Source organism: Balaenoptera musculus, chromosome 14, assembly GCF_009873245.2.
Source record: "Balaenoptera musculus isolate JJ_BM4_2016_0621 chromosome 14, mBalMus1.pri.v3, whole genome shotgun sequence".
NCBI lineage: Eukaryota > Metazoa > Chordata > Mammalia > Artiodactyla > Balaenopteridae > Balaenoptera > Balaenoptera musculus.
Window position 1 is genome coordinate 24,922,314 of NC_045798.1, and position 11,351 is coordinate 24,933,664.

Below are 11,351 nucleotides of genomic sequence, written 5' to 3' on the forward strand. Positions count from 1 at the left end.
CTGTCAAGATGGAAACCTTCTTTCTCCATGCTGTCCAATATGGCAGCCGCTGGCCACACAGGGCTACTGAGTACCTGAAATGTGGCTAGTGGGACTGAGGCACTCAAATTCTAATTTGACTTAATGAATTCAAATCTAAAATTAAATAGCCACATGTGACTAGTGCTTTCCACAGAAGGCGGCACACCTACAGACTTTGAGCTGGAAGAAGGGTGGGTATGAGCCACTGTACCCACCCATCTTGCCCTCACCTCCAGCCCCTGGATCATCCCTGGTGTTCTCTCTGCCCAAAGCTGGCCCTGACCACATCATCTATGCCTCCTGCGACCCCCACCCCCCAGCTCTCTACACCCCACGCCCCTCGCTGGGTTTCTCAGTCAGCCACTCTCTACAACCCATGGTGAGAGCAAGGAAACCCATGGTGAGAGCAAGGAAACCCAGGAGGGGCACCCGCCCTGGGACCTGCACCTCTCTGAGCTTCCCTGGCTTATTCTTGCTTGCTTGACTCGAGCCATCTGCTCGGATGGCACCACTGTGAAGCCACAATGGCCCGCGTGTCAGTGGAGGTGATGAGGGAGATGCACAGTGAGTGAGCAGAAGGGGGCACAGGCAGTGGAGAGGGAGTCAGAGGCAACAGATGCACAGCAAGAAGCAGATGCCGTGAAAGAGAAATGCAGAGAGGAGCCAGGCCCTGGAACAGCCTTGGTCCAATATCTGAGGTATCCTTTGAGCAAGCCTTCTTCTTCTCGAGCTATCCTGAGCAAGTCTTTGTTCTGTACAGCCCAAAGAAATCGTGGTTCCTCCCTTGGGAGCCAGCATGGATTTGGGAATTTGAGAATCAGCTCAGAGCGACAACAGCTGCAGCAACAAATCATCACCATCATCTCAGAGAGAAGTGACTTGTCTAAGATCACACAGGCTGGAATGGATATCTCTGATTCTAGAGTCTGTGCTATTTAATACACTACACTGCCTTGCCCAGTGGGACTCTTGATCTTGGGTCAATGCTTCGTTTCAGTATCCTGAACTCACTGATTTATGAGCTAAGCTTTGGCACGTGCCTACCCCCAAGCTGGGAATGGGTGAGACCAGACAAGGAAACTGTCACCCAATGGATCAAACCCACCCTTCTTCCTTCTACGACTTGTCCCAAGCTCCAGACCCCATGTATTAGACTGTATCCACCCACCTTGCCCTCACCTCCAGCCCCTGGATCATCCCTGGTGTCCTACTTGCCCAAAGCTGGCCCTGACCACATCATCTATGCCTCCTGTGACCCCTCCCTGGCTCTCTACACCCCACGCCCCACGCTGGGTTTCTCAATCAGCCACTCTCTACAACCCATGGTGAGGGCAAGGAAGCCCAGGAGGTGCACCTGGCCTGGGACCTGCACCTCTCTGAGCCTCCTTGGCTTACTCTTGCTTGCTTGACTTGAGCCATCTGGTTGGATGGCACCATTCCCAGGTGCAAGCTGGTCCACTGATGCCTCGAAGATTCAGGTGCCAAGTCAGCAGAGGAGGGAGCTAGAGCTTGATTTCAGCTTCTGCTGAAGCTCCTTTTATGCAGCCACTCCGCCGTGGCCACGTAATGTAAATATCCAATGTGGGTAAGGGATGCCACTGGTTTAATGGAGACAGATGCCCTTAAGGCTTTCATTGCCACGTCTCCTTGGGTCTCAGAACATACGCTTGAGGACAGCTGGGATACTATGGCTCTTAAAGAGGGGGAGTCACTTTAGAGTGGGAGCGAGAAGACACAGTCAGAGGTTCCAGTCCTGGCTCTGCCACTCACTTGCAGTGGGATTTTGAGTAAGTCAGTCCCTTCTCATCTTTGGGTCTCTTTCCTCAATAAAATGAAAATATCAGGGGGAGGGTTGAGGCAGGTGGGGAGCCTGAAGAACTGCTATGATCTGATGAATATTACAGACCCCAGGAAGGGTAGCTTGTTTATTTTTTTTGCAGAGCATCTCTATACCAAGCCCTCCTCCATCCCATGATCCCTGGGAAGTGGGCAGAGAATTACCCCCAAATGAGGCCCAATGCTGGCTCAGAGTGACAAAGCAGCTTGTCCAAAGTCACACATCTAATGAAAAGCAACAGAGTTACACTCAGGTTGTTCTGACTCTAGAGCCTGGGTTTTCATTCACTTTGCTATTCTTTCCCAGTTTTCAGCTGGGCATTTGTTGTTTTTGCAGCTGCCAGGGAGCCAAGAGAAAGCAGAGTCTACAAAAACCAGTGTGGTATCCAGAAAGTTCCTAATATTAAATGAGCTAAGCCACAGGGTAAATAATTGCAACCAATATTCCCCTTGGAAAGAAAGATGCCCTCAGCAAGCACTCAGTGAATGGTCCATCTTGTGGCCATGTGTCTGCACAAAGGTGGGTTTTTTCTCTTTACAAAATTTCTCTCCTCCCTCATCTTCTAATTTTCCTTTCTCCTTTTCCTATTTGTAGAATTCTTCAGTGAGTTCACATCTATTATCTCATTGATTTTCCTCATGGCAATCCTATGAGGTAGGACACTATTATTAGTCTCATTTTTCAGATGAGGAACCAAGGCTCATACCCGCTGCCTAAGACCACACAGATGTAGGAGGAGTCGGGAATGAAACTCCGATCTCAGGACTCTACCACCTCACCGCTAAGATTAAGATGAAAGGTCATTTAACAGAGTAAATGCACTTACACTGGGTTAGATACAGGCTAAGAGAGCTATGGATGCGTATGATTCAGCTGAGGTGTTTGGAAAGTTCATTGTCTAGTGGGAGGGAGGCATGTAAACGGGTAACTCATCAGTGCGTGAGTTACGCATAATAGGGGAATAGAATGCGTTGAGCAGGGAGACAGAAGATCATTCATAACTGGTGTAAGGAGGAGAGAGGCAAGGGAAGGTCTTATAGAAAAAGACAATTAGGGACTGGGTTTTGAAGAATGAATAGAAGTTCACCAGGTGAACAATACTAGCAATAATGGCAACTTTTTATTGAGTGCTTGCTATGGGCTACACATACCTACATACATTCTTGACAGTCTTTCAAGGGAGACACGACCCTCGCATTTTATATATCAGGCCAGAATAGGTACAGAACGCTAAAGCAAATAGCTCAAAATCATGATGCTAAATCAGCTATCTGGGAATTTAATCTGGTCCTCTCTGAACTCCTTCAACCTCCTAGGATGACAGTCCAGGATGAAGGAACAGCATGAGTAAGACAAGAGGGATGCTTCACCCAGAAGCCATCAGAGTGGGTGTGAACTCTTTCTCCTCTTTGTGATCTGCTGTGAGATACCTGGCATCTGCCACTGGGTGAGACAACATCTCCCCTCCTGGAGGCCAGTCAAACCGCCTTGATTTCTGGATTTGCATCAGCTCTTTATTTAGCCATTGCTATGTGATACCTATATGCTCATACTCTAGCATCTAGAACAAACCTGGGCTTTGGAGTCAACCAGTCTTGGGTTTGAATCCTGACTCCATCATTGCTTGCCCATGACACCTTAAGCAACTCCGTCCTTCATTGCCATGACACCTGTATGTTTCTAAGGCTCAGCTTCCTCATCAGTAATATGTAGTTAGTGACATCATCTGATAGGGTTGGGTGAGGATCAGATGAGTGAATACAGAGTAAGCACATGGACAGTCCTGAGGCACAGAGTAGCCCACGCTCAGTGGCAAAGAGCATGTTATAGTTTGTAATTCTCTCATAACAAGCCCAGGAAGAAACACATGGGGGGTGTTTGGGGTCTTCAGCTTTCTGTGCCAGCACCCACCTCCCTGAAGCTTGAACTTCTGGCATGCATAAAGCATCCTGACTCCTGTGTCTCATCCCAGCCCTGTGAGGACAGCTTTGTGTATGGGGTAGTGGTTACTGTGATCCATTTTACAGATGGCAAAATTGAGGCTCGTGGCTAGGAGATGGTTGAGTTTAGGTCCTGAACTCAGGGGCTTACAGAAACCAAGCTACACTGTGAGTTCTCCATGAATGGTTGAGTGGCCTGGGAACATGAGAAATTACAAACAGCCACAGCTTCAAAACCAACCAATGAACCAGCTGTATCTCCCACCTTCTTTCATGAAGTCTCCTTTCCCTGCCTGGGAAGGATAACCCCTATGCCTTTTTTTTTTTTTTTTTTGAGAGCTATTAAGAGCTCTCAGGAAAATCCTAGTTGATTTAGGTTTCTGTCCTGTCAGTCTTTGGAGTTGGGTGAGCTGGGGTTTGGACCCACCCCGCCTAGCTGCACACTAACGGTGAAAGCATGCTTTGTACACATTTCATTTGGAAACACAGCAGGACCCAGCTTGGAAGGCGCTATGCCCAGCAGTCAAGCTCACAAACGAAGCAGCTAGGCTACCTGGATTCAAATCCTACCTCTGCAACCTTCTGGCTAACAACTGTGAGCTTTCTGAACAGATAACAGCCCCTCTAAGCCATGGTTTCCTCATCCACACAATGGAGAGAAATGGTGGAGATTAAAATAACCCATGTAAGGGCTGAATATATATCAAGTACTCATTAGATATAATTATTATGAATTAATTGCCTACACTTTAATTGTAGCCTACTTCACTTTACGACTCACTTCAATTTGACCAGTTTCACTTGAGTGCTTACAATGTGCCAGGAACTGTGTAGGCACAGGAGACACATCCGACACACACTTGACAAGTATTTATTGGCCCCCCCGCCACCAAGGGGTCTGCAGAATCTGCACATGAGCTTGGAGAACGCTGCAAGTAAGAGGCAGTAGTGGGGCATGGTTCTAAAGGATTCTGGTTCAGGCCTGGGTTTGATGCCAGACTGAAACCACTTCTTGGCTTTGTGACTTTCAATGCATTGCTTAACCTCTCTGTGCCTCGATTTCCCCGACCATAAAATTAGGAAAATAACAGCATCTACCTCATGGGGCTGTTGTGAGGATGCTCTGACCAAATCTATATAAACCACTCATCACGAGGCTTGGAATGAAATCAACACTCAATAAATGCTGTTTTCATCACTGACACAGTCCCAGCCATGGTCTAGTAAATTACATCACATGGGTCCACTGACCTCAGCCCAGTGCATCACCCTTTTACCCTCCCCTGAAAGCAGCCCTGCTCTCTTCCCACGCCCCACCCTCCACCACCACCAAAGGGTTTCAGAGGAACTACAGTAACCAGAGGATTATACAAATATGCAAATCCTGTAAAGCAGTGTTTACCCAGGGCTGTGCACTGCTGTCTATACTCAGCATCTGGGCTCGGCTGTCTTCGGAGAGGATTCCATCGGTGTCATCACAACCTCTAGTGGATAACAGTGAACACCGCGGCTCACAGGCCTTTGTTCCAGCTCTCACCTCCTCAGCGGCCCATGCAATCCAGGGGAACGCCAAAAGGGTGGGCAGATCCCAGGATCCTTCTATCCTTCTCACATGTGCGCGTGCGTGACTGCCTCCTTTCCCTGCCCACTCGCTCCTGTTTCCCCAATTCCACAGGTGTATGATGTGTTCCGAAAGTAAAGCCTTCTTCAGGATCATCACTGCCCCAACGAAGAAATCTCCCGTGGCTGCTGGTACCTGTCACATCCCTTTAGGGCCAGCTCAGATGCTATCAACTCAGGGAAGCCTTCACTGACTACCTCTGGCCAGAATTAAACACACCCACCTGTGAGATCCCTGCACTCTGATTAAAATCACCCCCTCCCAACACGTATCACATGGTGTGGACACTGGTGATTTACCTGCAGGTCTTTCTTGCTAGGCTGCCATTACCGGGATAAGGACCTCATCATATTATTCTGTGTCTCCAGCACCCAATACAGGGCCCGCTGCATGCATAGAAGTGTTTAGTAAATGTTAAATGAATGAATGGATAACTGTTTTTTTCAGAAGACTCTCTTCTTAGGTCTTCTTTCCAACCACTATCCTGCTATCCTATATCTCTGGTACAATGAACTCTGCTTTCTGGTGGTAATATTGAGGTTCAAAGAGATAGAGTATGAGAGTTTAAAAAGAAAGGGAGTCTGCACCAGGTCACGAAAATTTCTCACCTGGGCCACTCGTTACCCTACCTCCAACCCTTCTACTTGGGCCTAAATTATCCAGATATTTATTCCAACATTTCCAACACCAACTTCAAGGATCTGCTTTCAAGGTGCCTACTGGGAGGGGCAATTTGCTCTTTGGAAAGTAGGGAAGAAAAGGGAGAAAACATTACTTGAGCATCTATTACATGCCAGGTGCTTTACAGGTGTAAGTGTTATGTAATCACTGCAACCATCCTTCCAGGCTGGGACCATTAATCCCCACCCCACCTCCATCCCCATGCCACAGGTAGTGAAATGGTGGCCCAGAGAAGATCGACCTGACAAAGGTCACACATTCATAAACAATGCAGCTGGGCCTGACCCAGGTCGCTCCGACTCCAAAACCACATACTTCTTTTCTGGAACCCTATAAATCTAATCCCAGTGGCCAGCTGAGTCAAACTCCTCAGAACAGCCTTGCCATGGCCTCTTTGGTGTTTTGCAATTTGGCTCCATGAAGGAAACCACAAACTGGTATTAAAAAAAAGGGCAGTTGGACTCTGTATTCTAATGATGCCTTCCTTGGAGCATCCCCCCTCCCTCTTTTCACCTTTCCTTCCTCTTTTTCACTGCATATATCCAGCACCATCAAGTAATTTTTCTCTTAGAAACAGAGCTCCATTCCACTGACCTTTGGCATTGCACACACCTGGTGGTTCCAAAGGTCAGAATTCACCTCTTCTACCCTCAATCACCAACCGTAGCTTTGAGCGCCCCTAGTGGAGGTCTGTGCCAATGGCATGTTGCAGAATGTGGACCAAATGTGAGGACCAGTAAATTGAGCCCTTTTGAATCGCTTTTTGAATAGCAGGAATGAACTTGTGAGCAAAACTAGAAAACAAACCGTTCTGATCAGGAAACATCCTTTTGCCTGGGAAGTGGGAAGAGGAAGGAAAGGAATATAACATTATTTTCCTAATGTCCAGCTGAGACATGCGAACGCAAGAATCCCTCAGGCTTTGATAAGGTGGCCCAAGCAAGGGCAGCTAAAACTCCACAGACCAAAAAAAAAAAAAAAAAAAAAATGCCGATCCACCATGAAAATAGTCTTTAAGTGAATCTAACAACAGTGTACATTAGAGACTGGAGGAAGCCGCAAATTTGAGTCTTATTAAGCAATATTGAATTTACTTTATTAATTCAAGGAAAAAGAAAAGAAATTACACTCAGGCTCTGCAGTCTTAGCACACAGTTACAGCTATACCCCATGTGCATATCTTAGACAATAAGAAGCCTCTTCAAAAACAAGTTATACTTTATACTTATTCATGCCTTACAGCAAAATGGCCCAGAGAATCACGTGACCTACATAAGCATTTAGCAACAAGTCTCTTTCAAGTACTGTATTTACAAATCTCCTCACTGCACCACAAACAGAAGGACCGGCTTCCAACACGGAATGAGACGAATGGGTCTCCATCTGACATTAGTGGAAGTTGGGCTCCACGTTAAAAACAGAATATACTGTGGAAGGTCAATTGTTTCCAAATGCTCATAGGCTACCCTTACTCCCTCCTTATGACTCACAGTCTTGGAGTCAGAACCACACCGTCATTAATGAACCTTCTGAAGTAGTACACCGGTTGACTTTAATTTGGCAATGACCTGAAGTTAATTAAAAATATATGCTGGCTAGCTACAGAGCCGAGCAGTTGGAAAAAATAATGTAAAATGTCTTAAAAATTAAAACACACACACACATTTTGTGTTTGAAGCCAGGGGAGGAAGCAGGATATGAAATCCTTGTCTTGGATGACAATTCAATATGTGCCATTAAGACATTTTTCCTGGAGGGTGGTATATTGGAGAGTGCTGTCCTCAGAGGTAGAATCACTTTAGAAAAGCCAGCAAGCCACTGGGTAGCTTTCAGATTCAAAAGGGGAGTGAGGGAGGGAGATCTGGACTCTGTTCAAGACCACCAAGCCATTGTTGGAAAAGACAGCTAATTAAGAAAGGGCATGCTGTGGTGGAAACGATTTATTTAAACCGATTCTCTTCTCCCATCTTTCCCAGAGAAATTGTCCAGACCTGGTGTAAATTGTGAATATTACTGCCTCATAAAAGGGGGGTTCTTTAACGATATGCTTTGTTAAACAAAAGGTGATGAATTATTTCCTTTGCTCTGTACTCTGGGCTCCACATTTAAAGAGAAAGGGGTGGGGGATAAAATGCCTGATTTATGCTGAGGAGGGCACTCCAGGCCGTGGGGAAGAGTTGAAGAGAAGGAGACCCAGGGCCAGTGCCCGCGAGCGGAGAGCTGTCCGCGGCCTTCGGTGCTGAAAGCAGGTGCGCGCGCCAGGGGTCCAGAATTCCCCAGGGAGAAGGGACACAGCCTGTCCCCTAGCTCGGGGTCAAGACGGTCCAAGCCAAACACGGGGCCCCAGATGGACAGAGTGTGCGCCCTCCGGATTGTCTTCAGCCTGGGGAGACCCTGCACTGCCTGCTTTTTCCCACGTGAGGGGCGAGTTACTGGCAACAGGAGTTGGACCTTTCAAAAGGCGAGGTCTACGAACGCTTCCCACCACTCTTGGGTCTCTTAGTGGCCTGATCAAACCCTCGAAGCTCTCGGGGTTAGTTTTGGATGAGTTCGGCGCCATACTCCCCTTTCCATCTCAAAGCCCCACCCACCTAACCACCCGCCACAATTTTCCCTGGGGTACCTCAGCGGGGTGGAGGAGAGGGTGCGGCTCCAGGTCTGGGAAGAAGGACCCCCCCCCGCCTTCTTCCCAACCGGCTAGCACGTGCTGGGTGAAACTAGCAACCCCCCGCGCCGCCCCCAATTCAGAGTAGTGTTAAGAGACACCGGGCTGTTGAAGGGAGAAAAAAGGGGGAGTCCGCTCAGGTTCCCGCCTGTGACCTAAGATCTCCTCTCCCTCCCCCGCTAAGTTCTGAGAACCCGGAGCACCCTCCACCGGCCTCCAGGCGAAAGCCACACCCCAGTTAGGCTTCCAGATACTTGGATGGGATAGGTCCAGGGACCCGGTCCCTCGGGGCAGCCTGAACCAAAAGGAAGCAAGGGGTCCTAGCGTGGGAGGACGCGGCACTGCGACGGCCCCCAGACGCACTGTTCGAGTCTAGTCCTCACTTGCACGGCGGGTCAGCTGCCCCCGCTTCTCGTCCTCTCCGCGAAAGGGAGAGAATTACCTGGCACCCGGCCCCGGGTGCGGCTGCAGAGAGCTCCGGGAATCTGGGGTCTGGAGGCGACCCCGCTCCAAGGAGATTCTCTGGGGCTGCACAGGGGAGTCAGCCGCACAGCCGGGAAGGCAGAAAGGGAGCCCGCGGCCGAGGCAGGAAAGCGCCCGAGTCCTTCAGACACATCCCCGCCTCCACACTCCCAGCAGCCCGGGCCAAGGGGACGCGGTTCCTAGTCCCAAATTTGGGCAGCCGCCCCCGCTCCACATCCCGGCAGACGTGGAGCGAGTCGTCTGGGTCGGCTAGGACCCCCAGCCGCCCCGCACTCGCGGCAACTTTGCCCCTTCCCCCGCCCCGCCCCTCTGGGCGCTTACCTTCTGCCCGAGCGGCCGCGGGGCTTCCCAGGAGCAGAGCGAGGAGCAGCGCGATCCCGCCGAGTCCCGCGGCGGGCGGCCGGGCCGCGGGCATCTTGGCTGCGGACGGCGCGGAGCCGCGGGCTGCGCGGCGGGCGGACGGCGCGGGAGCCGGGAAAGGAGAGAGGCAGCGAGCGAGGAAGGGAAGGCGGGAGCCGGGGAGGGGGCCGCGGGCCGGGGGCAGCCGCCGGAGCCCCCCGGGCGGACGCGCGTTCAGCCCCGCGAACGCTCTGGACGAGCTGCGCCGGGCGCGGGCGGGCGAGTGAGGAGGAGCCGGCGAGCGAGCGAGCGAACGAGCGAGGCGCGAGCGGGAGGAGGGAGGGGGCTGGGGCCGAGTCGGTGCCGAGCCAGCGCGGGGAGGAAGGGAGGGGGCGGGCGGGCGGGCAGCGAGCGCGAGGGGCCGGCCGCGCCCGGGGTGCCAGCCTCCTCCTCTGGTCGCTGGCCCGTCGGCCCTGCAAAGTTTAACGCCGATTCCCCTCGCGTCCTGTGGGCCGAGCGTTTCCTCTTGGCGGATGCTCACGGCAGCCCTGCGCCGGCGAGGCGAGGCTGGAGAGCGCCCGGACCATTTTCCGGACGGTCAGATGGAGGCCTCAAAACCGAGCGCAGCCCTCAGCCTGTGCGCAGCCTAGAGCTTTCCATTGCTCAGCCTTTCGGATAGATCCCAATTTCAGCTCTCTCGGCCCCAGCCAGCCTCTTCCCTGACAGCCCTCCGCATTTACTGAGTCCCCATAACCTAGAAAGTCTCAAACTCTGTGGATCTGATGAGAGCTGTCAATCTCCCTAGAAGGATACAAATGGCCACAAAATTGTGCATCCAATACCCGGGGGCTTTGTACACCCCTGAAGCCCAATCTGAAAATTTATCCATGTTCTGATCTGAGCACCGTTTCTCACATTCCCATTGTTAACGGGGCACCAGAGCTCGCCAAGGCTTCCTCTCAGCTCAGTCCCTTAGCCCTGCTGTACTCCCTTCCCCCATCTGAGCTGGAGTTCAAGGCCTACTCTCTTGCTTTGCTCTTGCTGAGCCCTGATTCTCAGCAGCTTGTCTTTTCTCCACAAATAGAGGTGATGGGGGGGAGACAGGCAGATGCTTGGGGACAGGCAGTGGCTGGATGGGGGACAAGCTTGCGCCCACTCCTGGAGACTCACTGTGTGGTCTACTTTTGCAGGCCCAGCCAGCTTCCCAGGCCTCTCACCCCAATTTAGAAAGCCCTCCTTCTCCCTCCCCCCACTCCACCTTGCCACACTATCCCCACGTTGTGCAGCCTGAGCAGGCAGAGGAGCAGATGGAGAGAAGGTTGCAGGCAGCAGCGGGGAGGAATATGTCTTTAGCAGAGTGGAGGAGCTGGGAGTCCCTATAAAGAATGGGTGGGGGAGTTGCATACTGGGTGGAGGAGGACAGGAGGGGAGAGGGAGCACTTTGGTCCAGGTTTCCGAAAGACCCTCCACACCCAAAGCTTCCCCAGTCACTCATGCATTCAGTGTTCTTTTACAGGGTCCTCACTACAGGCCCAGATCTGCATCAGGTTCTGGGGGGTAGAGAGCCCCCAATAAAACCCAATCAGTGGCTGCAAGAAGTTTCCATTCCTGGCAGTAAAGCCAATCGGTTTTGATAAAGAGGGAGGCTGAGGCACACGGTGCCCAAGAGCTGATTTCTCCTTTGGGGAAGACGAAGCATCCCCGTTGCTTTGCTGGATTGGGTGGGGGGCTCTGTAAGGTGTGGCCTTGCCTGTCTTGCTCATC

At 51.2% G+C, this 11,351-nt stretch overlaps 1 protein-coding gene across 1 annotated transcript in view; it reads right to left on the bottom strand.

Moving 5' to 3' along the window:
- Positions 1 to 10,510, bottom strand: part of SEZ6L (seizure related 6 homolog like) — a 201,072-nt gene extending 190,562 nt beyond the window's left edge. The window contains exons 1-2 of the mRNA XM_036823427.1: positions 10,503 to 10,510; positions 9,570 to 10,135 (exon numbers count right to left, since the gene is read on the bottom strand). Of these exons, the coding sequence (XP_036679322.1) occupies positions 9,570 to 10,135; positions 10,503 to 10,510 (574 nt within the window). The remainder of the gene's footprint in view (positions 1 to 9,569; positions 10,136 to 10,502) is intronic.
- Positions 10,511 to 11,351: the final 841 nt, after the last annotated feature.